The sequence below is a fragment of the Eucalyptus grandis genome, chromosome 8 (assembly GCF_016545825.1).
Source record: "Eucalyptus grandis isolate ANBG69807.140 chromosome 8, ASM1654582v1, whole genome shotgun sequence".
Taxonomy (NCBI): Eukaryota; Viridiplantae; Streptophyta; class Magnoliopsida; order Myrtales; family Myrtaceae; genus Eucalyptus; species Eucalyptus grandis.
This window is the reverse complement of record NC_052619.1, coordinates 19,528,435-19,554,678: the sequence shown is the minus strand read 5'-3', so window position 1 is coordinate 19,554,678 and position 26,244 is coordinate 19,528,435. Positions and strand designations below refer to the sequence as shown.

The window sequence follows — 26,244 nt, the reverse complement described above, 5'->3', positions numbered from 1 at the left end:
CATCGCTAAAGCGATATATAATGCTATGGAAATACAGTTTCAGGGATCTATTTTTTGGAGCAAGTTAGAGAAACTTCAAACAAAATCAACGGTCTAGTTGATTTGCAAGAAAAATTTCTATCTCGGATCTTATCTCCTAGACATCTACCGGTCTGTAGTGTCAATGAAGGAATTAGTTTGATAAGAGAAAGACTTTGTTGCAAGAAGGTTCTCCTAGTTCTTGATGATGTTGACCAGTTGCGTCAACTGAATGCGTTAGCTGGAGAAGGCAATTGGTTTGGTAAAGGAAGTAGAATCTTTGTAACATCAAGGGATAAACATTTGCTAACTTCTCATGGCATAAATCTTGTGTATGAAGTTAAACCATTAGACCATGATGAGGCACTAGACCTTTTTAATCAGCATGCATTTCCAAATTGCAAAAAATCTGAAATAAGAAAGGATCTCATAGATAGAGCACTGCATTACGCTGGCGGCTTTCCATTGGCTCTCGAAGTGTTGGGCTCATTCTTTCGTGGAAGAAACGAACCAGCATGGGAAAGTGAGTTGCGTAAACTTTCCCAAATTCCCGACAAAGATATCAATCAAGTTCTGAAGATAAGCTTTGACGGACTGGAAAATGATGAAAAAGAGATTTTCCTCGACATTGCTTGTTTCTTTAAGGGAAAAAGTATAGAATACATCAAAAAAGTTCTCGACGGCTGTGGCTTTGAGACAACTATAGGAATAGAAATTCTCACTGAGAAGTCCTTGATAAGAAAGGAGCATGGGACCTTGCAAATGCATGATTTGGTTCAATTAATGGGTCAGAATATTGTTAATCAAGAATGTCTTGATGACCCTGGGAAACGCAGTAGATTATGGCTTTTGAAGATGTTGAGGATATTCTATGTGAAGACACGGTAAGAGTTGTTTATGTAAACATTGTTATATCTCATTTTTATGATACTTTGATTTGGACAATATATTTAAATCTCAATGAAATTTTGTGTGAGAACTGAATTTTCTCTGTTATGGATAGGAAACGAATGCAGTAAAGGCCATCGTATTGGAATTGCACGCACCAAAAGTGAGAACTATGAATCTGAAGAGATAACCATAAGTCCAAATGTTTTCGGAAACATGAAAATGTTGAGAATGCTTATTTTGATTGAAGTGCATATCTCATCGCAAGGTCCTGTTTGTCTCCCTAACAGTCTGAGATGGCTTGAATGGCCAAATGCCCCGTTTCTAGAGTTTGGCTCTGGTCCGAAGAAACTTGTTGGACTTGATATCCGGAAAAGTCATATCAGACAATTTGACGGAAAACTTAAGGTTAGCATTAGTGATAACTAGCTTTTCCCTTTTTATAACTACAAATATTTTCAAAGCTTAATGATTGTATTGATATTTTCTTTTCCAGAATTTTAAATGGTTGAAGTACATCAATTTCAGTCAATGCAAGTCCATGGTTAGTGTTCCCGACCTTTCATCAATTCCAAATCTGGAGAACTTGAATCTTGATGGGTGCGAAAGCTTGGTGGAGGTTCACCAATCTGTCACATGTCACCACAAGTTGAAATTTTTGTCACTACAGTTTTGCTCTAACCTCAGTAACTTTCCTCACACACTCAAGGCAAAATCTCTTCGAGCCCTCGATCTCTTTGGTTGCTCTAAACTCGAGAAGTTCTCTATATCCTAGAAAAGATGGAACATCTAGAAGAGCTTGATCTAGGTTGGACGGCTATTAAAAAACTACCTGCATCAGTTGAAAATCTTCTCTTTGTGAAGATGATAAATTTAACAAAATGCAAAACACTCCCAACGCTCCCATCAAGTGTCTATAAGTTGCAAAATCTCGAGCATCTGAATCTTGGAGGCTGCTCCAATTTTGTCATGTTTCCAAAGAACTTGAAGGATTCAACCAATCCTAATGGCAATCTAGGATTCCGAAATTTATACCGGCTAAAACTTAAGGGCTGCAATCTCTCAGAAGTGGAGTTCCTCGAGAGTTCTTCCAGTTTTCCCAAATTGGGGCACATAAATCTTTCTGGAAATAAGTTTACTCATCTGCCGACTTGCATCAATAAATACCACGATTTGGAACACTTGTATGTCGATAAATGCAAACAGCTACAATGATTCCTCACATCGGCTTCCGCCAAATATTCATGCCCTAAGGGCAGTTGGTTGCAGATCTCTGGAGTTCCTTGAGAGTTCTTCCAGTTTTCTGAAACTGGGGCACATAAATCTTTCCGGAAACAAGTTTACTCATCTACCGACATGCATCAATAAATACCACGATTTGGAACACTTGTATGTCGATAAATGCAAACAGCTACAAATGATTCCTCAGCTTCCGCCAAATATTCATGCCCTAAGGGCAGTTGGTTGCAGATCTCTACAAAAATTCCCAGATTTGTCGAGTCTCTCCTCCAACTGCCTTTGCGTTGACGTGTCATCATGTCGTGAATTATTCCGCAAAGGGGCAAGTACGGCTCATGTGTTATCGCGCAAGGTTAGAGACTCTCTCTCTCTCTCTCTCTCTCTCTCTCTCTCTCTTCTCTCTCTTTAACTGTGAGCGCTTGATATGCGAACTAATTGTGTGACAGGAGCTCCCGAAGATGAGATATGTTGACATTACCCTGATTGGGAGAGAGATGCCAGAATGGTTTCTCCACTGCAAAGACAGTTCCATATCATTCATGGTTCCCGGGGACTTGAGTGACAAGTTCTTAGGGATAGCACTCTGTATTGTTCTTGGCCCGAAGGAAGGAAAAGTCGTTGATGCTGCATGTAAAGTCGATATTGATGGCCAAGGGTGGTTTTTAGGGACAAGATGGTTTCTTTCAATGAAATCTGATAATGTGTGGATTCAATATTTACCCGCGCAGCAGGCTACATATAGAAGGGGAGCTTCCGCGAGATGATTGGAGCCATTTTCGAGTTTGCCTCAGTGTATCAGAAGGAAGATTGATTAAGTGGGGATTCCGTCCGATAAACGAGCAAGAGGAGGATGATCTGAGGATCGTGCTCCAACACCATCAGCCGAATGAAACAAATCAGTCTTTGGAGGAAAGAGACTCAGAAGAAGACCATTGGAAAGACACCAAGGAAGAAGAAAGTTCAAGTGAAACAGATGCTGAATCTAACAAAGAAAAGCTCTCTCAGCCAAATGAAACAAATTGCGCTTCGGAGGAAAGAGACTCAGAAGAAGACAATTGGATAGACACCGACGAAGAAGAAAGTTTAAGTGAAACAAATTTTGAATGTAACAAAGAAAAGTACTTCGGAGATTTACAGAGTTGCCGTTGTGTCACTGGCAGTGCCTGTCGAAGTTTCAACTCGTGGAAGAAGCTAATATTGGGGTCATCGTACGGACGAAAAAGACATATAGAAAGCTCGTACAAATATATATATAGAAACTTCAAGTTAAACAGATGATGAATCTTGATTTATTTTGCTTTTCCCTTTTTTCCGTCCCTACTGGATGTTTTTGATTGTCTGCTCCTTCGATTCACATTCAGAATCATTGTGAAATATAGGTTTCATATCATGCTACCGACATGGTTGAGGTTGAGGAGCCTTCTTTTCCCCTCTCTTTCTTTTGTGATTCGTGATGCGGAGTGCATTAATACAGAATTAAGTGGATGCTTGTTGAATGATCATGGTCTTCCAAGTTGCTTTGTGAAACTCATCACATAGACCTCACTTCTGTCACCTCTCTTCATCCAATCAATGATGCCAATCAAGCTCGATAATTTTGAGATGGTAAGTTTCGCTCAATCTAATGTGATCATCTTTTCGGAAATGTTGATATGATTGTGTCAAAGATCAAAAGGTCCACGCAGGGAAGACTAGTTGATTCCTCTGTTGTTACTAGTCAGATTGCATTCCCTCCACTTCCTTCTAATATTAATCAGACACATCACTTTAACCTAGTTATCGCATTAAGTGTCTTACCATGTCTGTGTCGATTCTCAAGCTTCTGCAGCAACTTTTTGTAGCCAATACCTCATACATTGAAAGGCAACTTCAAACTAATGCAAAGCAACAATATCACCCGCCAATCTCTCTAGTGAAATGGCTATTCTATACGACAAAACTAACGTTGTGAGGATCTTCATTCCAATTCACATCCGGTCACTCCCATCATTCTCTCTATCTCATCAACAACGCTTGCATCCAATCATCTTCATTCCTATCGAAACCGAAGAGCGTGAGAGAGAGGGAGAGAGAGAGATGCATATGGTCGTGGAATATAGCCACCAATCGGCATGAAGCGAACTTGCACAATCCGGCAAGAGGAGCATATCAACTGGGCCAAAAGGTCTTTTTTTCTTGTTATGGATGCAATATTGCTGGATGATAGACACATCTTGCTACAAAATACACTAAAATATATTTACGTTATAGCGTATCATCTTTTCATTTCTTAAAACTTAATCATCCAACTCATTTCTCTGATTTTTATTATAATTATTGGAAGGATTTTGTTAAACGAGTGTCCTAAGAGTACTTATTAAGCACCCAATCGACGAAATTTTACAATATCTAATGTGCACATCTTGACCCATTATAGCCTCTTTCACCAAAACTAACCCTACCAAATTGGAAGTGAACAGATATAAGCAAAGCCGAAAGTGAACAGGCGAGAAGAGAAAGGATTTGACTGTTGACTCGAGCGGGGGCAAAGCAGTGGGATTATCCAGTTCAAAGTTGCAATGCCAGGTCATCTCCACGTCAGATGCAAATCCGAACTCTTTTATCCACTCAAACGACGTCGCATAAAAGCATCATCCTCTTCGCTACCCCACCCAAGCCAAGAAGACGCCGTTGACTCATCTCTCTCTCTTTTAATCATGCCTTCTTCGATGGCGTTGCTGATCCTCCGTCGCAACCTCCATGGTCGAACCTCCTCGCTCCTCCAGGCGAGGCTCTTCTCCCGTTCGCCGGAAGCGGCGGCGGCGGGGGCTCCGAAGCGGCGAACCTCGGAGCCGAAGCCCATCGAGAAAATACTGGTGGCGAACCGAGGCGAGATAGCTTGCAGGATCTTTAGGACGGCGAGAAGGCTGGGGATTCCGACCGTCGCCGTCTACAGCGACGCCGACGCCGGCGCTCTTCACGTCAGGTCCGCCGACGAGGCCGTCCGCATCGGCCCCGCTCCGGCTCGCCTCAGTTACCTCAGCGGAGCGTCCATCGTCGACGCCGCGCTTCGCGCCGGTGCTCAGGTGAGGGGTTGAGAATTAACTATCTGCCGTTTGAAGTGCCAGTAATCGCTGCGGTTGGAGGATACGGGATTTCGCATGTAGCATGATTCCATGTTAGCCTCTGGCCGTGAGAAATGGTCGTGTTCGTTAGAGCAGTGGTTGTTAGCTTGGAGTGAGTGGAATTGGTGACGGTGGAGGAAACTTGTGAGAATTTGAGTTTCAAGTATTGGAGCTTACTAGTTCCCATTTAGTGTTGCCTCCGTGAACTTACTGGTACTCTACAACATCGTGAATTTTAGATGGATGATGATATTATATACGCTATGCTGATGAATGCTGAGGGAGCATTTCTCTGTGTCGAATTGTTTCCAAGTCTCTGGACGAATTAACATTTCCAATTGTTTCTTGTCTTTATGGGTGTTGCTCTAAATCCCAAGTTAGTTGGCCTTTGTTGGGTGAAAGAGCGGTTGAAGGGTTATGGATATCTGCTCTATAGTAACCTGATGTCTGTCAATTCAGTAGATTGCAATTGCCTAATTTGTTAGTATGTGTGGGGCATGCTTTCAGCATGGCTATCTTTTTTGATTACTAGGCTATCCACCCAGGATATGGTTTTCTGTCAGAGTCAGCTGAATTTGCTCAGCTCTGTGAAGATAATGGTCTCACCTTCATTGGTCCTCCTGCGTCAGCTATTAGAGACATGGGTGACAAAAGGTATGAAAGAGGAACCTTCTGCCGTCGTATGTTCACTGTTTCTATACTAATTGGGTCTGCTTAATTGGTTCCGTGTGAGAGACAAGAATTCTGTATCTTTGTTCTTTGAATGATAATATATGTTTATCCAGTGCATCAAAAAAGATAATGGGTTCTGCTGGGGTTCCGCTTGTGCCTGGGTATCATGGTGATGAACAGGACATTGACTTTATGAGATCGGAAGCAGAGAAGATTGGTTATCCCATTTTGATAAAACCAACACATGGAGGTGGGGGGAAGGTATGTTTTTTTTCTCTGTCGAAAAGATCACCGATATATCTAATGTTCTTAGAGATCTAGAGTTTGACATCATATTCAAATGCATTTAGCTTTCCTTTTCTTTTCGTTTTCCTTGAGGCTGTTACTATCTCACAACTTATTCTTCATACATATAGGGTATGAGGATTGTTCAAAGTACAAATGAATTCGTTGATTCCTTCTTAGGAGCACAACGTGAGGCTGCTGCTTCTTTTGGCGTAGACAAGATCTTACTGGAGAAATATATCACAAGACCGAGACATATAGAAGTCCAGGTACCTATAATGCTGATAAAACAAAAAGTATTTAAACAGAATGCACTTGTTCTCTTTGTCAGTCATGTCCTTGAGCCCAAGTGGTCTCTTGTTTATCTGAATTTTTATATCCAGCGCAACATATCAATCTGTTTGAACTTGCCTGATCGATGTTTATGAATATGTCGTGACCAGCTAAATTGTTTCTCTTATTGTTTTAGATATTTGGAGACAAGTATGGAAATGTACTCTACTTAAATGAGAGAGATTGCAGTGTACAAAGAAGACATCAGAAGATTATTGAAGAAGCTCCTGCTGTAAGAATTGCATTTTGATTCTAATCTTGGTTTTCACAATTTGGAACTGCTAGACTATAATGAGAGTGCCACTGGTGCAGCCAAATGTTACTAGCGACTTCCGCACCCACTTGGGTCAAGCTGCTGTTTCCGCAGCCAAGGTACTATATCCGAATTGATTAGAAGCTGTATTATATTGTAAAACACACCATTGGATTGACTATATTAGCTTAGCAAGCTGTTTTCTCTCAACGCCCTTTTGCAAGCAAAGGACTACAATTGAGATAACTATTCAGTTCAGAATATAGTCTATAAAATATCTAATATATATGGTCAGAAGAATCATAAGTTGAATGAATTGGCAAGATATAGTGTATATGTGTCACTGATGACATAGTTACTTGCAAAATAGGCATACATTAGACAATGAGGTAGTAGAACAAAGAAGAGGACCATGTGCCAATATGGACCTGGGCACAAGAATCTGCATTGTACTGAGAAATTCTGTCTTTATGGCTTTGTTGTCTGCTCAGTATAAAGGTGGTCTTAGATGGACTTAGGGGATTAACCTTTGCAGTCTTTTTTCATTTGAGTACCATTGCCTTTTGTCTAGGTGCCAGTACAACAATTATTGCCTTATCTCTTGCCATTCATGTGTATGCCATGAACTTTGAGGAAGTATCCTAACCTTAGCAGCTAATTTCACTGTTGTTACCACTTACTTCGTTTCACCTTTGATCAGACTTGAAATTGGCTTTGCCCAAGTCTAGGGATAATCGTTGGCTTTCATGACAGTACAGACTAGCTGCTGCTGAAATTCAGGGTCCAACTAAATGATTCCAGATAAATAGATTCCGTTTTGACAAATGTCCCCTACCACAAGTTATTGATGTTTGGTGCAAATGAGATTTGTCCCTCCTATCATTATGAGTCCTGCATGTAAGTCAATAGTTTTGATTTCTTGTGTTTGTGTGGACAAGGAACTGTTCTTTTCTGAGTGCATGAGTTTATTGATGAACTTTTGGTCTTTGGATCCACCAAAGCCAAAGTTCGATGTTCTTGTTTAGCTCACCATACAAAGATCATGTGCCTAATGGATTACATATATGGCTGCTGAATGTTGATCTTGGTTAATTATCTGTCTTCTTTCGTCATAATTCTGATGAACTGCTTAATACATTTATGTTTCCTCTTGGAATATTGAGGCAAAGTTCCTTTACAATATGTGAAGGCAGTAAATTATCACAATGCTGGCACTGTGGAGTTCATAGTTGATACTGCTTCTGGCCAATTTTACTTCATGGAGATGAATACCCGTCTACAGGTGCTTTGATGATTCTATCTGTCTACTTTTTGAACTTACGTCACAGATGGAATCTTTCTAAAGTTTGTTTTGTATTATCTGCCAGGTTGAACATCCTGTGACTGAGATGATTGTCGGTCAAGACCTTGTCGAGTGGCAAATTCGTGTTGCCAATGATGAACCCCTTCCCATTGATCAGTCAGAGGTTCCATTGTTAGGTCTGTGATTTTTCCCGTGAAGTCATAGCAAAGTACTTCCTACATGTTCTCTGGATATGTGTTCATTATCAACTTGTGATGATGTAGTTGAACACTAGATGACCTGTGCAATGCACTTTTGATAATGGGCCTGTGCATGTGTGTGAGCGCGTGCAGGCACATGTGTTCAGAGATTTAATTATGGAGATATATATAAAATACATCCCTCTTCAGCATTTTTGTTTGGAGGGTTTGCAAGTAGTAAGGGTTGCAGGGAAGAAAAGGTAGTTTATTTCTAAGTGAAATGTTCATTATGTTTTTCTTTTATGGCCTATTATATGGCAGCATTTTGCCATTTGGTTGTTGGCAAGTAGAAGTACAACTGGCTTAGGTAAATGGTTCAGATGTTCTCTATAAACAGTTGTCCTTCTTTTTTATAAACTTTGACAAAGGAATATATATTCAGAATAATAATACATGCTATCTTCTTATTCATATTCTTGATGACAGGTCATGCATTTGAAGCCAGAATATATGCTGAAAATGTTCCTAAAGGATTTCTTCCAGCGACTGGAGTCCTTCATCACTATCGTCCTGTTCCAGGCACATCAAGTGGTCAGTTACATCAGAGATCTAGCTAAATTTCCATCAGATAATTTGACATTGTTTGAAGATCCGTCTTCTTCTTTTGGAATGAAGAATTGTAATGCTTATAATGATTTTCCTTTAAGAAACTCTTCCCTGTCTTGTGCTTTTGAAAAGCTTTGATAGTGCTGAGTTGGCCATAATGTGCTGGATATGTCATCTGGCAGTGAGGGTCGATACTGGAGTTGAGGAAGGAGACACTGTTAGCATGCATTATGATCCTATGATTGCGAAGCTTGTTGTATGGGGAGAAAGCCGCAGTGCAGCACTGGTTAAACTGAAGGATAGCTTGTCAAAGTTTCAGGTATCTTTTATGAAGATATCAGTTCTTCGATGAGAGCAAAGCACTTATAATGATTCTTTTGAACTATCAAATTTATGTACATGGATCGCTAGTTTGATAGGTCTTTGGGCCTGACTGAACTTTCCTTCTTGAGTTGTCCTATGGCATTGCAAAATTAAATGAAGCGCAATAATGAAACACATCCATGACATGATGAGTGCTATCCTTCTGATGATGACTACAGAATTTAATTCGACTTTATTGTTTGAAATTTCTTATAGCTTCCTCCTTTAGAAGTTTCTTTTGCTTTAGTCTCAGATGATCAACTTTGACAGGTTGCAGGCCTTCCAACCAATATAAATTTTCTCAGAAAGCTTGCTAATCATTGGGCATTTGAGGATGGAGATGTGGAAACTCATTTTATTGAGCACTTTAAAGATGACCTCTTTGATGATTCCTGTCATGAAAACGAGGCATACAAGGAGGCTATATATAGTGCAGCCCTGGTTGCTGCATGCATTTGCAATAAGGAAAATTCAAATTTTAGAGAAGGTTTTCCTGGTGAATTCAATGTGCTATGTGATTGTATTGTCTTCCATTCTTTGTAAAATTTCCTTGTAATGTGAAATTTCTCTTTGCTCAGGAGGCAATGGATTAAACTCCATATGGTACGCTAATCCCCTTTTCGAGTCAATCACTGTGCGAAGCGTGTCTTTGAATTTAAGTGGGATAATGATTATGATAGCACTGGCTCAAAACCACTGGTGCTTTCTCTTACTTATCAGGCTGATGGGCAATATGATATCGAGGTACTTTCCCATCTGCAGTAAGTTAAATATTATAATTAGCTGTAAAACCACTCCAAAAAAATATTGCAGTTCTTTGTTCCAGCATTATATTTATTATGAATTTTCAATTGTTACCGACAATTTGAGCATCATTTGCATAGATGAAACTCATAATGCTCTTCATCTTCTCACAGGTAGAAGGAGAAGGCACTTCCTTGGGCTTTCATGTCAAAGTGACATACCTAGGCAACCATGACTTTAGAGTTGAAGTCGATGGTGTCAGTGTTCAAGTTAGTTTAGCAACCTACGAAAGGTATAATTCTGTTCTGACTGTACTGTCTTTTTATCTGTGCTTTCTTGTGTAGTTGCATATAAAAATTCTTATTGGGGAGAAAAATCATATGCCCCAAATTAGATGGTTGTGGTGTGGTCCTGCGAGTACTTTATCTGTAAAGATTGCAGTAAACCTATCATTTAAGTCTGCACCCACGATAATTGGTTCACCATGCTTTTCTTAACCATAATTTTCCAAATTTATTTAGTTTTCTTTTTTTTTTTTTCTGATATGAGCCAATCGGGAGGGCCACATTATCAATCATCTGTTGCCAAAGGAAGTTACAAGAATAAAAGAAAATAATTAACAACACTAAGCAAGAAAATGCCATTCACTTGCAAACGAAAATTATAAATGCTTCAAGTAATTTGAATATAGTATAGATGAAGAATATTCTTAATTAATCTTAGGAAGTTTTCTGAGTTTAGTTCTATCAGCATGGTCAGTAAACTTAGTCCCAATTGTTTTCAGCATTTTAGACCATCATTAAATGCTTAAATACATGTCTGGTGAGTATATATTTCCTTATGAAAGATTGAGTCAAGTCATACTTGTACTCCACAAAACCATAAAACTCAGGTTGTTGCATCTTCGTCTTCGGGGATGTACAGTTAGGTGTAATTTTTTAGTCAGCTAGTCATAACACAGTATTCCATGTGAACAAGATTGAGCTCAAATTCTAGTTGAGTATCTATGCTCTACTTTGGTTTATATGACTTAAGCTCCAAATCATGATCAATGTCTGAAACTTTGTTGAGGGATGGTCAATGTCCTATCTTACCTGTAAGTTCGAGAGTAATTGATTAGATGCTCCATCCTCTTCTGTTAATGAAGAATTTGGTTTTGGCAGGATTTGGATAAGCATATTCATATCTGGCACGGGTCTAAACATCATCATTTCAGACAGAAACTGGGACAGCCATTGTTTGACGACGACGACAGCCAGCACAAGCCCAGTTTTGAGATGGCATCACATCCACAGGGAACGGTAGTGGCACCAATGGCAGGTTTAGTGGTTAAGGTCCTGGCGAAGGATGGGATGCGAGTGGAGGAAGGTCAACCTATATTGGTTTTAGAAGCAATGAAAATGGAGGTATGCAGTAGTGCTAGATTCACCTGGTACATTTCACCTCTATGTTCCCCTGTATGGAAGAACTGAAAGTTTCTGTCGGTCACAGCATGTTGTCAAAGCACCGTCTGCTGGGCATCTTCATGGGCTTGCCGTAACTGCTGGTCAACAGGTTCCTGACAGTAGTGTTCTCTTCAGCATCAAGGTTAGCAATTTCTTTACAACGAACTTTTTCAACGAGTCAACTAATCTAAATGAAGATTGGTTGACTATTTCTCCTGATATTACTCACAGGAATAGTATCCAGACCAGAAAGAATAATTCAAAATAAAACAAATCAGTGCGCGTGACAAATTGTTACGACGACGGTGATTGTTTGTGGCTTAGTGGCATCGCTGCTGGTTAAACTTGAGATGGTGCTCATTTGCGACAAGGAGTGGAAGTTCACTCAATGCCGGCAAGGAAAGGCAGTCACTAAAATGTATCAAATGTTATTCGTTACATTGTATATTTACACAGCCAAACGCGCAATTTCTGCTCTCGTCTATTGGCGGAGTCAATCGGACCTGTAAAACATGTACATTTTTGGGGATTCATCGGCAGATGTTCCATGTATTGGATGGCTTTCGTCCTATGAGCTTATGTCCTAGTTTTCTCTGCTACTCCTAGGGGATGGACGTATCATAGTAGTTCTAACGGTAGTTCTCTTGCAGGTTGGTTTAATCTAAATCTAGCTAGTTTATGCAAGGGTTAAGCCACGTCACTAATCAGAGTGGTATAATGAATACGTTGTCGCTTTTATCTAAGTAAGAATCAAATGGATAAAACAAAGATAGAAGGGAGAGGCTTGTAAGGATGATCGATTCTTGGTTCCCTTACAATTCTTGGTTCGGTCTAATTCAACGGAATCGGTCGAACACGAAGTGAAAGAAAAAAGATTTTTGAAGAATTTCTTTGTATTAACTCTGCTTTGATATGTATTCTTTACATGTATTTATATTCCAAAGTGTAAACAATAAAAGGAAAATACAGAGATACAAAATCATTTTGAATCACTAATAGTTATCAATCTAAATCTTAGATTGATTTAAGTATCTTCAATCAAATCAATTGCATAAATAATTTCTCCAACATGGTTACTTTATTTTATTTAGTTCATATATTTTTCTAATTCTTTTTTTTTAAGGAATAAAAAAAGTATAAATAGTTGATCCCGTTACTAGACACTAGTTCTGCTTTTAGGAATTGGGAACTAGATTAACAACTTTGGAAAGACCCAAATAGTTTAGCCCAATCAGAAATATAATTTTAGTTTTGTTAATTTAATAAGTTTATTCCAATCTGGGCAGAGTTCTTCGCGCGGGTAATCCGTTCTCCATACCCTTGGAGGCTCGTCCCACTTCCACTTCAAATCAAACGGACCTGTCGAGAGCAACCCACGTAGATCTCTTCAAACAGCGATCGCCGGTCGTCATCCATAGACACCTTCCCCCCTTTTTTTAATGGACAAATCACTATCCCTCGTCCACGTCAAGCTCCTAGCCTTCGACCTCCTCTCCCTGGCCCAATCCCCGCCCGACACCCCGACCTTCTCCCGCGACGGCGTCTCCCTTTCGCGTGCCGAGGTGCTCGGCGTCGTCGTCTACCGCGAGCACAAGCCCGGCCGCTTCCTCAAGTTTGCGGTCGACGACGGCACCGGCTGCGTCCCCTGCATCCTCTGGCTCAACCACGCCACCTCTCCCTACTTCGCCCGCCAACGCCCGCAAGGTGTTCGACTGATTGCCGATGTGGCGAACAGCCAGGCTTCGCTGGTGAAGCTGGGCGCGGTCGCTCGAGTGCGCGGCAGGATCACGAGCTACCGGGGCGCGGTGCAGATCACGGCGTCCAGCGTCGCGGTCGAGAGGGACCCAAACGCAGAGGTGCTGCATTGGCTGGATTGCTTGAAGCTGGCTCGAAGGGTCTATGATCGCCCATGATCGTGAGAAATGCTTGCACGGACGGAACCCATGGAGAGGACCCGATTGCTATAGATGATGGTTTTCCGTCAATTTGTCGATTTGGCCTCCCATTTGATCGTTCGCAATGAAGTGCCTAAAACACTCATAAATTTGCTTTGATAGTCCGAGACACTTATAAATACGCTATTCATTTCCATATATATCAAGTATACGTTTCACTGCACTTGCTGTCGAATGGTAAGATGTAACATCCATGGAAGCTGCCACGCGATAATCGGGATTATTCTGTGAAATTGTAACTCTCATATCTGATCTTACAATCTTGAAGCTGAACCTGCGCTCCAATGTTCCAAGTACACTCGTCTCGTATATGTTTCCTAGCAACAATCAAGCATGACTTGCGATCCAAAGGCACGAGCATGCCGTTGCAGCCCTGTGTACATAACAATCATCTGGCGCTCCATAGTGCTTTTCAGATTTGTCGTGATGGTTATAACTGTTGTTGGCCGTATGCTCCGCGACATCAGGGAGGGCCAAGTCTATGGCATCGTCAAAGAGACTAGATGGATCATACGTGTTGCCATTACCTATCTTGTACACTTGATTAACGTTCGGAGTGGCACTAACCACATGGTAGATGAAAAAGAGTCAATCACAAGAAATGTTAGGTTTGTGCAAAGCAGCCATGGAAAATTGTGTTTGGTTGCTCCCCGTGTTTGTCCCTATTTGCACTATTTACTGTAGTGTTTCTTCGGTATTGGTGAAGTGCTGATCGAATTATTTTCTTTTTCTATACTTTATCTCCATTGTTTATCACTTGCTAAGACCTAACCTATGAGGATGATCTCTCTCTCTCTCTCTATTTTCCAATGCACCCTATATTGTCTTAGGTACTCAAACCTCCACTAGAACGTTGGTCTTTGAGCAAACTCAAATGAAATTGAGAGAAAAATGAAAAGACCAATGACAATGCAAAATATATAAGTAGATGATGTATCTATCTTGCGAGATCTTATACGAACTCCATTATTATTATTATTTTTCAATCGACATAGGCTCTTCTTTGAAAAGTAAAAAGTATGTATCGAAAATAGCACACTCCAATTGCACGAGCATGGTTTAAATGGTAATGGCCATATCTGATTTTACATATCACAGCTTTCGCAAGCTAAAGATACAAGGGCTTAAAGCATGACAATGAATAAAAGACTTCTGTACTTACCATCCAAGGTTCCTTTTCATCAGAATCTATGTACTAATTTGTATGATCAATTTACATATCACAGCCTAATCAGATGAAAGAGAAGGGCTTGGAAAAAAGGATGAAGTGAAATATAGCTGCTACACCAAAACTAGGCGCAAAGAACAAAATAGCAAAACCTGGGATGTAAGTCCCAACTACTTCAAGAAACAAAAGTGTCCATAAAAAAAGGGATTAGAGTTCATTGTCATGTAGCATTTCCATTTTCTAAACTCAAATTGAGATAGCGAGTGTCCCAAAAGACAGGAAGTCGCGTTTCTTTGAGGCCTAGGGCCTTCTTGCACAATGTCTTTGTCCAAGCAACAGCGTCTCAATCTATGGTACCCCACAATATCTGCACAAGGTTTGAGAAATTAAAATGTGTATGAGCAAAAAAGCATGTGTTGCTAATGCAGCATGCTTCATCTGAAACATCCGATACCAAAGATGAAGCAATCGTTTCTTTAACAGGCTCTGTACATACGGATGCATCGGTTGGCTTACCTAGAGTCTCCACTCTAAAAATGCTCCAGTGTAATGTATACCACATTGCAACCAATTTTCCTGGCAGGTCTCGCAGCATATCTAATTTATGGTCATGCATGTGAAGTGGAGGTTGACTCAGTATCTCTCTTCCCCCTCCAGAGGATGATCTGCTCATCCTTAAATAATATAGGAACACATGGTACCAAATCCTGCAAGTGTGTAATACAGACATTAAGCTCTAAAAAGACAAATACAGATCAAGATGATAGTAAAAATGTTAACATCCCAAGCAGAAAAGGAAGAAAAAAAAAACAATGAAATTTAGAGAGCATACTCGAAGTTTCATGCCAATCAGTTTGCAGTCACTTGTACCCACATATTTGCAGTCTAACCTCACAACCTCTTCAGTCTTGAATGCTTCCCTCACTTTCTCCACCACATTGACATACACGCCATTCCTCGCTGATATAAAATGAATAGTTTATCATGTTGTATTGAGATCAATTATAGCAAGTAAGAAAGAAGTAGACTAAGTAAATGGCTGAGCCATTGGAAACAAGTTTACTCACTAAGTTTCATTAAAGGGGGAGAGGTCAGTCCTCTGTTTCTCATTTCTTTTGTTTCCTCAAATGTCAACCCTTCTGCAACATTCTTCACAAGCTTCGGGTATATTGGTGCATAAGGCTTCCACAGCATGAGAGGTATAACTGGTTTTTGCTTTGGATCATAATGTCGACCTCGATACAAGAGGAGGATATTGATATTGCGGTAAATTATCTTCCCACCAGATTTGTCCTTTGAAAAAACTGGTAACCCGTCAAACAAGAGACCATGAAAAGGCAAAAAGGGTCTCATCATATTCTCAATCAGTTCATTCAGTTAATACCTCAAGATGAAAGCACACATTGTCCATGTCATGCGTCGGCACTCCCAGGCACTTAATCCTAACTGTTTCGGCCCTTTTCCAGTGATTGTGGATGTCATCCAACATGTTGTGAGTAACTCCTCCTTTGCCTGCGCGAAAATAATGACATCAATCAGAGTGCAGCCAGAGGTAAAAGAAAATTCCACAAAGGGTGAAAAGGAGATAACGACAAAGCATAGCAACATCTCTCATTCTCTTCTCGACAAAACTTCCATGTTCTGCCCACATACCATAATCAAGTATCTCAAACTAAGTCTCTATTTTCAATTCCACTGAAGAAGATAGCTTGCACCCAAATCACACTAGTTAGAATGTCAGTCTGGTGCTGACTTCACCAAAGGATTCGCAAAATTCCTCATCTCGCCCAAATGCATTCATATCATTACCAGGATATTCAGAAGCAGCATTGGTACAGGTATCAAGTACAGCAACTATACTAATGAGCAGCCAAGCCAATCAAGAAAAATCAAAACTTACCAAAAAAAAAAAATCCAAAAACAGGTTAATTTCATTCATCATCAACATAAATTTTCACAAAGATTCTACAATCTACACTAGGCAGTAGTTCATCTAATCATTTGAGGCCTCGGGGATCATCAGAATTATCGCTACAAAGAAAGGACGAAAAACGCACACTTACCCAGATTAATCTGGCGATTGCAATCGCTGTGCCGATACCGCTCGACGAGCTCCGCCACTTCCTCCTCCGAAAGCGGGGCTCCCAGGGCCCGCTCCCTCTCCCCCGTCGCCTTCTCCGGGTCCGGCGCCACTCGGGTCGGCGCGGAAGTCCCCGTCCAGGTCCTGTCGATCCGGCCGGGCCCGAACGGAGAGAACCGCCGCGGCTCGCGGAACCCGATGGGCTCGACGGCCGCGCTCGTCTCCGAGTACGAGTACCTGAAGTCGAAGGGGAGGTCCGGCCCGACCGGGCGATCCGGGTCGCCGGCCGGGCTTGATCCCGCGGGTTCCTTCCGGGGTCTTGGGGCTCGGCCGGGGGGCTTAGGACAGAACGGAGGGTCGTCGTCGGCGACGTCTGAGAGGGGCCGCCGGAGGAGGAGGAGGAGGGCGCGCGAGCTCCCGGGGCGTAAAGGTAGGGTTTTGAGGGCGACCCGGCGGAGAAAAGGGAGTCTCGCCATGGAAGGAGATGGTCCGAAGATCTCTCGTTCGGTCTCTGTGCCAGAGATGATCGAAGGCTGCTTAAAGTTCGCACCTTTACGCTTAATCTAAACCAGGTTTTCTTGTTCCTTTTAGTTGGTAATGAAGCCCTTCCGACGCCGGATCCGGCTAAATTCAATTGTCGTGACCGCCAAATGACGTTCGTAGCGTGATGGGATAAAATTTTATGCTGACTGAGTTTTATTCACATCACTCTTATATTTGCCTCCACATACTTTTGCATCTTATAACAGATATATGGAGTGAATTTTGTCGCATTTGGTGTTAGAGAGACTTGATCAGAGAATTTGTGAATGATTTCATAAGATTAATAAAATAAATAAAAATGCCGTTGACAGGACCATCCCTAACAAGCCTTACTCTAAGTCCATCAAGCCAAAAAAGCAAATTCATTAGACTAGAGGTATATAGCGTAGTATCCTCACAAAATATGAGATTTAGCCTTCTTTAGGAGGTTGTACTGATGAACTTTAATGGATGATTAGGGCTACTAAGGGCAAGGACTTGGTGACGAGGCTTTCCTAGCAATTGTATATTGCACTTTGATGGTTAGCAAGGGCAGACATTTTCAAAACAAGTCAAATAATATCCACTTTATTTCGGTTAATGTGCGTAAAATTGTAAGAGGTAGAATGAGGAACTTTAGACCTTCTTAGGCAAATGTCGTATTAGCTACTATGTGGAGGTTTTTTTGTCTCCATTTTCTTGTATTATTAGTTTAGTTTTGTAATATTGGTGTGCTCAAAAGCTTCCATACTTGTTTCACTAGAATTTCTCTTGCGACGAAATATCTTTTACCAAAAATCGTTCTTTTGATTTTTGATTGAAGGAGAGAGGTTCTAAGTCGACTCCAGATATGAAATATCATAAGTAATAAGAAAATCAACAAATTTTATTCAAAGGGGACTGAACAAACATAAACTATGTTGGACATTAATTGATGATAAGGCCAAGAAAATACAGATGTTGTGACAGAACCAAACATAAACAAATAGTGTCATAATTTAATCGACAACAGATCTTGCAAACGCAAAAATGCTACACTAGAATTTAATCAACGATACAACGTTCAGGATAAAGAAACACGTCAAAATTTAATCTATGACATGGATATGAAAACTACAACTAAGAAACACGTCGGAATTAATCAATGATGCAAGTTTGGAAAATAAAGTTACTCTATAGGAAGTAAAGATAACTAAAAGATAGTAAATTTGTTTAATATGTGCAGGAAATCTTTAGTAGACAAGCGATGGTATTATAATGTTAATGTCATAATCGCACTTGAGTAGTTTCCAGCAATTGCATTCCATGTTCTTCCATTTCTTTTGTGCCAATGTTCTCTTGAGGCCATGATCTGGTTGTCGAATAGTTGCTCCTTTATAAATAAGTGCTCGTTGTTCCACCATCTCAGTTGTTCTGTTCTCTAGTGGCTTTGAACTTGTAATTTTATGTTGATGCTCCTCATGCATTCATCGACTTTGACCGATTGGTGACAATCATTGTATTCACCAACATTGATACTTATTTTGGTTGTCGACAATGGGTCATGTGCTTAACAATATTTGATGCTTTAATAATGTGACTTCTCATGTCAATAACTTGATCATTTTTTGGTGCAAATAGTACTTCATCTTATTAATAATATTTACATATTTACCAAAAAAAAAATGTTATAGTGTTTTAATGTTTAAAACTTTTAAGTCTACCAATCTCAAATTGGAATGATTTTTGCTTTCTACTTGATGCTTTAAAATCTTAAATCTCGCGCATTTCGACTTTATTGTGGATTGTTTCTTTTAATAGTGCCGACGGATCTTAAAATCTGTCCTACGTCACTCGAACTTAGCAATTAACGTAGTAAGTATCAATCAATCTGACTGAAGAAGGTGCTTTTTCTTCGCCTAATGCACAAGTGATAATTGCAAGGAGAAGTTATTATGCCAACGACATACTTAGGTTTTTCTCTGATGTGTTAAATTGACCCCATTTATTTATTATTCTAATAACTTGTACAAATTACAGTGAAAAATAAAAATGAAAATGTGGGGGTCGTCTTGCTAAATCTCCTATTATTGTAGAAGAGATTATGATTAACAACGTATCTAAAGTCATTTTGAGCAATTGGACCGGAAAAAGTATGTGCCCAATTTATCGTAAAAGATTAACCTAATATTTAGTTCACACTATTGTAATAAATTTTTAGACATTTCAAATGTAAGCTAAGTTGCACATCAATGTCAAAAAATCTCATTTCAATCATTTTCCATATTATTTAGCCATCACGTTACCATATGCTTTCGTTTCTATTTCTCAGTTTGGAAATGTCATTATATGTTTATTGTTGGATGAGGCTATTTATTCAGCACAAAGTAATTTAAACTTACCCAAATTGTAAAATGTCTAATTGCTAACTCTTTTTTTTTTAATTACGTTGGAAATACTTTCGGTATAGCAAAATGTATATCAACAGTATCAACTAGTTAATTACTGAAAAAAGCACCACATATGTCCCTCAATGAGCAGCAATATCATTTCTTGATGAAATAACTATATTATTATTATTTTTTAATTATGAAACAATGCCATTACAGTTGGTTTTACACGGAATGAAATCTCAATTATTTATAATAAAAAAAAGGGTGACAACTTTATATAGGAGGGACGTGCAGTCCCTTAGTGCCAGACGCCATGTTTTCCTCCAATTTTAAGCAAGTTCATATACAAAAGCATTTTAATATTTGACGTTAGCTTTTCCCGTAAAAAATATTTTTTAAAAAAATGACAAGAAAACTGTATACCCAAAACTCAATAACTATTCAGTTCCAAAGTTAGATTTTTCTTCATTTGTAAAAGCAAATCAAATATCTATGAATATAATCTAAGAATAGAAATCAAATCATCTAGAGACCAAGTTATGGTAATAGCTTGAATTAGTCAGTTAACCATCAAATAGAAAAAAAAAATCAGCATTATGAATTTAAATTTTTAGAATATATATAGTATGTGTTATTATATATGTCGACCTTACTTTTTCGTGCGCGAGACAATATTTATATTTTCCCACAATATTATAGCGGGTGGTCTTTCCTCGCCGCTTTCTCAAGTGCGTCAGTCGCTCCCTTGTCTGATTCTTCTCCGTTTGGAAAGCCAAAAAGGATAGGGGGGAAAGTGAAGGAAAAAGCAGCAAGAAAGTGTAGGGAAAAAAGGCCGAGAAAATCCTTAGAATTAAATTTGTTTGACAAGGGGTGAGGTTGTTTGACAAGGGGTGACTTGTGTTTTCACACAGTTGAGATTGAGTCACCGGAGAAGATGCTTCCTTTTGCCGCCCCTTATTTCTTTACCAACTAGTGGAATCTAATGAGCTATCGTCTTTGGTGGTTGCTCTATATATAAGATTGTTTTGTGCTCGAGATGGTATGTATAAGTTGTGATTCGGTCGCACAGGGTATGCGTTACACCTATGTGTAGGATTGTGTTTCTCATTACTAGCAAATAGAAGTTTCAAGAAATTTAAAAGGAAGGACGGCATGGCTCTTGCATCTTAATTATTCTCAATGGATTCTGGTTTAATTACTGGGTTTCTTGTCCGTAGTTTTTGGGCAGGGGCTTCTAACTTAACCATGTAAATTATGACGACTTTGCATTTCTTCATTTCTTCATCCGTCGAATTTGAGCTTCTTTTTAGGACATTGAATAGCCAACTCATATTCTAGTAAAAGTTACTGAGATTTTATTGGTATCTTTATGAGATGTTCTTCACTGCCACCTTTTAGAAATGATTAATATCTGGGTTCATGAAGACTAAGAAGACTAAGGCTGCTTCTGGTCAAAAGGGGAAAAAAAGAAAGAAGACTCACGTTTATTATCATTTGCTAGATTGTAAAAAGAAAAGAACGTAGTGACTGTACATAGGATTGTTCCTAAACGGTTGTGAACTTCCACATGAGCTTATGACCTACAATTTTCTTGTATGACCAGTTGTTTGGGCTGTTGGTTTTCACTAACGATTTACTAGCAGGGGCTCTGTTTTTATGTACTGATATAGTGGCTTTGTGGGATCATGAGAAGGGATCAAGATGTCAAAAATTCAGACTTCGGAGAGGAGAGTGAAATGCAGATGCTCAGTTCCGAAGATGATGCTGGCACTCAAATTCTAACTCAAGCTCAATCTCTCGTGGAAGGATCTGGTGCTGTCCTAGCATCAGAATATAAACCAGTTTCCAAAGTTGATTATTTGCAGGTCAGTAGTTTCCATTCGGTAGTGCACATGATGTCGTAATAATTCCTCTTTCTGGTTTGCTCCTTCCTTTTCCAAATCTTTTTCGCTATGTGAATTATTATATCATATCAGCAGATGCTTTTTGGGTAAGTGGCCTGTCTCCTGTAACATGCTAATGATTTTTTCGCATCTGATCCTGCTCTTTTTATTTTTGTGATCATTTTCTTTTATTGATTCTAAAGCACGGCAAGATTTTGATTTTTTCTTTTCTTTTTTTCTTGGAGATTGTTGCGTCATAGGAAAATTTATCTTCCTGGAGAGAAGGTTGAAATTTGAAATTGGGCTGATATAAGCTGAGAGCCCAAGCTTGTCCTTTCTAGATTATATCTCAATTGCGAAATTCCTTGTTTTTTCTGTGCAATTATTCAGCTTTTGTTGAGAGATTTTGTGATAGTGAGTGAGATGCCATGTTGGGTCAGTAGTGTTGTGAAAAATCATTGGAAGAACGAAATGACTGAGCAATTTGTATTATATTTTGAAATCTTGTTTCCTGATGTGAAAAACATTGCTAGTATCACTCCCAGTTGGAGTGTTTTTTTTTTTTTTGAACAATTCCGATATAAAATTGTACGAAGAAAAAGGGGATGTGACTTAACCAAAGACAACCTTGTCCCAAGTAAGATCAGGAACGTTGCCCTAAAGGCTTCAACTGAGAGGTCCAAAATGACCTTAAAAAGTATGCTAATTTAGGTGAAATTTGCCAAATGCACGCAGACTTAAAACCCAACTTTAGAATAGAGTTAAAGATTACACTATCTTTGGAGCATTCAAGTTCATAGAGGCATCTGCTTTGCCATGTAGATAAAGTTTTGGTTTGGTTCATGAGGAATCATCAGCTTCTCTAAATTGGTTGATGAGAAATTTTCACATTTCACAGGCTAGAATTATGTCACGTGGAATCAAGATCAAGACATATAATTGTTCTTCCTCACCTCTGGATCTCCTTCTTTTTGAAGGTTAAACAATATTATATTAATAAGGCTACTGAAGGGTTGCCGTCCCTATTCAAAATGACTTCAGAAGGGAGTCTCCCATAATTCAAATAAGTGGGAACTAGCGATCATTTCTATATTCCAATAAGCTACAAGTACGGTATTGAACTTTCCCACCATCCCAAATGTGAAGAGCATATGACTGGATATCTCTAAAAGAGTCGTAGTAGGATTCTTCTTGGTATACTTTCTTGCTTCTTTCTTTCCAATTGAGCCAAATAGCAAGGAGAGAAATTATCTTGATTATGTCTTCTTTCTTGAGCAATCCCAGGCCCAAAGTTACATTTGTACTGTTTATCTTGCACCCTTCTTCCTCTGTATCTCTTCACTTATTATATTGTTGCACTGTTCATATCCTTCATTCTTTCTTTCTCTCTCCATCTTGGTTTCCTTCTTTTCTTGGCCAACTTTTTCCTCTGTAATTTCCTTTTGAGATATGTCTCAATAGCACGGTGAGGATTTCTCGTTTGATTTGGATAGATTTTTTAGTTCAAAACGTGTAGATCTTACCCGCACTGTCTTAAATGTATGGTATGTTTGGCACCCTGTCCGCTCCATTTTCTACTTTTGTGGCCTGGAAGTCAAAGCACCATTTGTGACCGACAGAATCTCAGTGGCCTAAATTAACAGGAGACAGGCTGTAGTGTTAGTGGGCCACTGGAGGTCATCAGGTTTGTTGGGAAATGGTGTTAGTTCCATGTAAAGCACTCTTGGTCTCGGAGGATTTAACAAATTGTTAAACGATAAGTACACGCAGACATCAATAAATATCTTTATTTATTTCTCTATATGTATATACATCCCCATTACTTAAAACAACTCCTAAAAAGTTTTGAATTTACTCTGCTTTGAGGAGTAATTATTAAAATTAGAAGAAAATTAAGTTTATGCTTTTTTCCATTGTTTCAGAAACAGAATTTGAGAATATCTTCAATTAGCCTATTGGAGATCAAATCCAGTTTCCTAGCTTCAAAAGAGACATGTGGTTGCTAAAATTTGTTGGGAATTAACTAGGAAGTGTTTTGAGTACCCTGCATAGTGTCATCCAAGATTCAGGACTCATGTAGGTTAGAGCATGGGTTCCCAGTCGCTTCGACCTACTTTAATTTATCGCAAGGGCCAAGCTACTATGCCCTTGCTTGGTAGTTCCTGACATAGAATTATTCACATGATAAAGGTTCTATTTCCAAACATGAGTCTCTGAATGTGGTGTTTGTTGTGTTCTGTGACAAATTCTTGATCTAATTAGAAATCCTAGAGTCGAGGTTTGACATCTAGAATTTGAATTTTTGCTACTAAATTTCCTGAATCTAGCTCCTATTTTTTTTTCCAAAGTTTATTTTACACATTCTTTAAGCAATTTAATGAGTGGAGTTCAGAATTTATTCTGAAGTGATTCTCTTCTTTGGCAAAGACTGATGGAAAGAGTTTTGCGGTGGTGACTTAGACGACAGAACCAGTGAGTTGGTTGCTGGACTCAATCGAATTACGCTCACTTGCATTAACTGATGTACATACTATTCCATTGCGTACTTCTTTGCTCTTGGACTGAGTTATTCTACTGCAAGTACTTGCATTATCGACTCTCTCTTATTCCTATGTTATTGAACTCTCTACAATGATTCATTTTTGCAGGAGTTATTGGCCATTCAACAGCAAGGCCCTCAAGCTATTGGCTTCTTTGGGACAGGAAACATGGGATTTATGCATCAGGAACTAATTGAGATTCTTAGCTATGCAATGGTTACAGCCATAAGATGCTGTGAATGTGTTACGAGTCGTTTTATATTGAATTTGACTGCTGACATCTTGCGAAGTTGTATCTCTATTGTTTAAGAGGCAGATACTCAATACTATAGCTTGACCTTTTTGACTTTAGGTTGAGGATTGTAGTTAGCTATGGAATGCCAGCACCAAATATTCATTTTCAATTTATAGATAAAGTCTTTTGTCTTGAGAGTACTGCTTTCCCTCGTAGAAAAACCACATATCTACATCGGGGGAATCCGGGACTAATGCAGCCATAATTGGTGGTGCTTTAAGAGCAGAAAAGCCAGAGCTGCTGACTTGTCTAAACCACATATCTTACCTCAGAGTTTGAAAAAGCAGCGGTCAGATAGCCAGTAATTATTGTCTAAAGTAAGCTGCCTCCAGTTTTCGGCTATTCTGTATCCGGTTTTCGGCTATTCTTTAATTGAGAGTTCTATTAATTTTTTGCCTGGTGGAATTGTGCTTCTTTAGCCAATATTTGTATGTTAGGATGACCCATTTTTTTCCCCCTGCAATCTGGCTTCTTTCTTCTTGTGTGCCCCAGCTTCGTCCTACACGCACTCACACGCATTGATCAAATCTAAGACTGTCATATATATGTTCCTTGGCTAGTTACGGAACGATATTTTCTGGTGGTTAACCATGGAGAAAACTAAGGGACAAATTGTAAATGTAGCACTTACAACAGCGAAGCTCATTTCTAAAGATTTGCCTTATGCAAAATTAGCAGGAGGTTGACCAGAATCACAACAAAACCTGCAGTTCTAAGAAAGCAAGTTTAATTTCTGGCTTCCTACAGTATTTTGTTTTGTCCTTAAAAAGAAAAAAAAATTGTGAAGCCGTGTGGTGCTTGCAGCATGGTGAGAAAAAATGTTGTACATGTTCATGGTATCAGGAGTACGTAGTTCATTAGAACAGAGTATTTTGTGTAGGTTCAGTTGAGTGAAATTAAATTAGAATATTCTGTTCACAGTTGATGTCAATTGCCAAAAGCCGAATGAACTTGAACTGTGCCAAAAGATTCTTCTGTGCCTTTTTTCTACCCTCATTAACGTGAGTGAGAACCAACGGGATGGACTAATTATATTTCGTAATCCTTAACTCAAATCTAGCCAACAGAGCCATCCTTCTTAATCTCTCTCTGTTTTTTTTTTTTTTTTTTTTTTGTTACTTTTTTCTTCCTTTTGTTGGTGGTCAAGCACCAACCACGGCAAAGTTGGCTGGCTTCACTAGTTGAGGGGATCCCTCCCCCAAGCGAGGGTTGGCCTTGCCCAAGCTAGATTTGCCGAGGGTTGGCCTTATCGGCTGGTGTCGCACGAGTGATGCTAGGCGCCAAATTGCCTAAGCGGACCCTTGCTGGGCCTTGCTTGGGTTAGGGCTCCACTAGTCGACACTCGCCCTTGCCTGGTTTAGCCCTAAATAGTATCGATACGAGATACGCTATATGCAACAAAATACGTCGACATGTCATTTTTTAAAAATAGAGAATTTCAGTATGTTGAGACATGTTATATATTAAATGAATATTTTTATCTTTAATTAGTTTGATGCAAATTTACAAATAAATAAATAATAAAAAATAAGCCTTAAATGAATTTAAACTTATAATATTAATAAGGAAAAATGCCATAAAAAATTTTAAATTTTACTCAATGTGATAAATTTATCTTGAACTTTTTTTTTGACATAAAAACTTCAAATTTTATCAACCGTAACACATTTATCCTAAACATTTTCATGAGATAAAAAATTCCAAATTTATATTCACATGACACATTTATCTCAAACTATAAGACATTTTCATCTTTTACTTTTAAATTTTTTTCTTTTTCTTTTCTATTTTTCTCCTCTCTTCTCTTCGTCATGGCCGGTGGAGGGAAGAGAGAGAATAAAAAAAAAAAGAAAAAAAGAAAAAACAAGAAAAAAAGTTAAAGACAAAAATGCCGTTCAATTATAGAGTTTGAGTAAATGTGTCACTATTAATAAAGTTTGGGGTTTTTTTGTCACTGAAAAAACTTGGGAGTAAATTTGTCACATTAGGTCAAATTT

The 26,244-nt window shown here is 39.1% G+C and overlaps 5 protein-coding genes across 9 annotated transcripts in view; 4 read left to right on the top strand and 1 right to left on the bottom strand.

Annotated features, from left to right (window-relative positions):
- LOC104456963 (TMV resistance protein N-like) overlaps nt 1-26,244 on the top strand; it is a 93,489-nt gene that overhangs the window by 61,983 nt on the left and 5,262 nt on the right. The window lies entirely within an intron of this gene.
- LOC104416524 (methylcrotonoyl-CoA carboxylase subunit alpha, mitochondrial-like) lies at nt 4,793-12,011 on the top strand. Its single transcript, XM_039299134.1, is given in 17 exon segments — nt 4,793-5,210; nt 5,782-5,903; nt 6,035-6,182; nt 6,338-6,475; nt 6,676-6,771; nt 6,852-6,911; nt 7,982-8,074; nt 8,160-8,271; nt 8,761-8,865; nt 9,063-9,199; nt 9,514-9,730; nt 9,822-9,854; nt 9,857-9,987; nt 10,161-10,278; nt 11,149-11,393; nt 11,479-11,574; nt 11,664-12,011. Coding segments are annotated over 17 exon segments (2,226 nt in total). The 5' UTR covers nt 4,793-4,841; the 3' UTR covers nt 11,670-12,011.
- On the top strand, nt 12,711-13,423 carry LOC104416534 (CST complex subunit STN1). The gene has a single exon (XM_010027911.3). The coding sequence runs from the start codon at nt 12,872-12,874 to the stop codon at nt 13,343-13,345; it is 474 nt and encodes a 157-aa protein (XP_010026213.2). The 5' UTR covers nt 12,711-12,871; the 3' UTR covers nt 13,346-13,423.
- LOC104456979 (CRS2-associated factor 2, mitochondrial) overlaps nt 14,505-26,244 on the bottom strand; it is a 29,635-nt gene continuing 17,895 nt past the window's right edge. Inside the window, exons 1-6 of one of the 3 annotated variants that reach the window (XM_039299137.1) lie at nt 16,619-17,216; nt 15,940-16,067; nt 15,623-15,848; nt 15,388-15,515; nt 15,072-15,262; nt 14,505-14,922 (exon numbers count right to left, since the gene is read on the bottom strand). In XM_039299137.1, coding sequence (XP_039155071.1) covers nt 15,164-15,262; nt 15,388-15,515; nt 15,623-15,848; nt 15,940-16,067; nt 16,619-17,111 — 1,074 coding nt within the window. In that variant the 5' untranslated portion in view covers nt 17,112-17,216 and the 3' untranslated portion in view covers nt 14,505-14,922; nt 15,072-15,163. Of the gene's footprint in view, nt 14,925-15,071; nt 15,263-15,387; nt 15,516-15,622; nt 15,849-15,939; nt 16,068-16,618; nt 17,217-26,244 lie in introns of those variants that run through there. The other 2 variants (XM_039299138.1, XM_039299136.1) reach the window with 2 other exon arrangements.
- LOC104428875 lies at nt 20,673-24,387 on the top strand. Of its 3 annotated transcripts, XM_039299143.1 has the most exons (3): nt 20,673-21,394; nt 23,056-23,096; nt 24,061-24,387. In XM_039299143.1, exons 1-3 carry the CDS (start codon nt 21,215-21,217, stop codon nt 24,143-24,145), a joined length of 306 nt encoding a protein of 101 aa, XP_039155077.1. In that variant the 5' UTR covers nt 20,673-21,214; the 3' UTR covers nt 24,146-24,387. The 3 variants fall into 3 exon arrangements, 2 of the variants coding, with proteins under 2 accessions (XP_039155077.1, XP_039155076.1); XM_039299142.1 differs by lacking the exon at nt 23,056-23,096; XR_005545424.1 differs by lacking the exons at nt 20,673-21,394; nt 23,056-23,096 and adding an exon at nt 23,103-23,935.